This window comes from Caenorhabditis briggsae, assembly GCF_000004555.2.
Source record: "Caenorhabditis briggsae complete genome, chrI, whole genome shotgun sequence".
Classification (NCBI taxonomy): domain Eukaryota; kingdom Metazoa; phylum Nematoda; class Chromadorea; order Rhabditida; family Rhabditidae; genus Caenorhabditis; species Caenorhabditis briggsae.
Window position 1 is genome coordinate 12,487,368 of NC_013489.2, and position 1,350 is coordinate 12,488,717.

At 31.0% G+C, this 1,350-nt stretch overlaps 1 protein-coding gene across 1 annotated transcript in view; it reads left to right on the forward strand.

The window, feature by feature from the left end:
- Positions 1-448: 448 nt before the first annotated feature.
- CBG20426 overlaps positions 449-1,350 on the forward strand; it is a gene marked incomplete at both ends in the record, with an annotated part of 2,984 nt that continues 2,082 nt past the window's right edge. The window contains one exon of the mRNA XM_002646522.1: positions 449-601. Within this exon, the coding sequence (XP_002646568.1) occupies positions 449-601 (153 nt within the window). The remainder of the gene's footprint in view (positions 602-1,350) is intronic.

Genomic DNA, 1,350 nt, shown 5'->3' on the forward strand with positions numbered 1-1,350 from the left:
GACCATGAATATTTCAAACTGGACACGTTAAGAACTTCAAAATGAGTTTAAACATCACCTACTTTCTCTCATTATCAAATTTTTCTGTGGTCCATGCGCCTTTAAACTCAAAAATCAAATTTCACTAAACCTAGTCATGATAATACTCATTTTGAAGCTCTTTTCGTGCTGAATCCAAATTTTATATTTTTAGAACTTTTTCTACATTCTCACGGATTTTATGGTGGTTCGAATCCCGGCAACGGGGATTCTAACCTCAATTTGTGCTGAAACTCAGCCAAATCAAATGCTGAAAATGCCATATTTGCTGGCTTTCATTTCCAGCTATTTGTCAATGTTATTTCCAGTGATTTTTTGTGCAAATCGAGCGATTATAGTGTTTTTTCCAAAGAATCATAATGAGGTCGAGGAGAAAAACAATTTTTTTTTCGAATTTTCAAGTTTCCAGATGTGCTCCAAATTTATGAAACTGTCTCTACCACTTACAGTAATCCTCCCCGGATGTTTTACATTTTTTATGATCCCAGCTGTTGGACACTGTACACAATTGACGGCTCCATATCCGATGGGAGCCGTAATGTTCACTTTGGATCTGAAAGTTGTGGGTTTTTGGCTGAAAATCTGGAATTCTGGAAATTCAGAATTTCAGAATTTCAGAGTTTTGGAATTTTGCTTTTTGAGTTACAGAATTTCTGAATTTCAGAATTTCTAAATTTCTGAATTTCTGAATTTCTGAATTTCTGAATTTCTGATTTCAGAATTTCAGAATTTCTGAATTTCTGAATTTCTGAATTTCTGAATTTCTGAATTTCTGAATTTCTGAATTTCTGAATTTCTGAATTTCTGAATTTCTGAATTTCTGAATTTCTCATTTTCTGAGTTTCTGAATGCAAAAAATAGGGACCCAATGTTTTTGGCACGCTGCCAAAAGTATATATTTTGTTGTTTTTTGAAAAAAAGTTTTGTTTGGTCCACTTTTTTTTTTTGGAAAATAATGATCTCATTAGTCTGGGTCAAAAAATGAAGTTCCGTTTTTTTTTTTAATTTTGGGAATTTCAAAATTTCAGACCTTTCGAAATTTCGAATTTCTCAATTTCTGAATTTCTGAATTTCTGAATTTCTGAATTTCTGAATTTCTGAATTTCTGAATTTCTGAATTTCTGAATTTCCGAATTTCTGAATTTCTGAATTTCTGAATTTCTGAATTTCTCAATTTCTGAGTTTCTGAATTTTTGAATTTCTGAATTTCTGAATTTCTGAATTTCTGAATTTCTGAATTTCTGAATTTCTGAATTTCTGAATTTCTGAATTTCTGAATTTCTGAATTTCTGAATTTCTGAATTTCTGAAT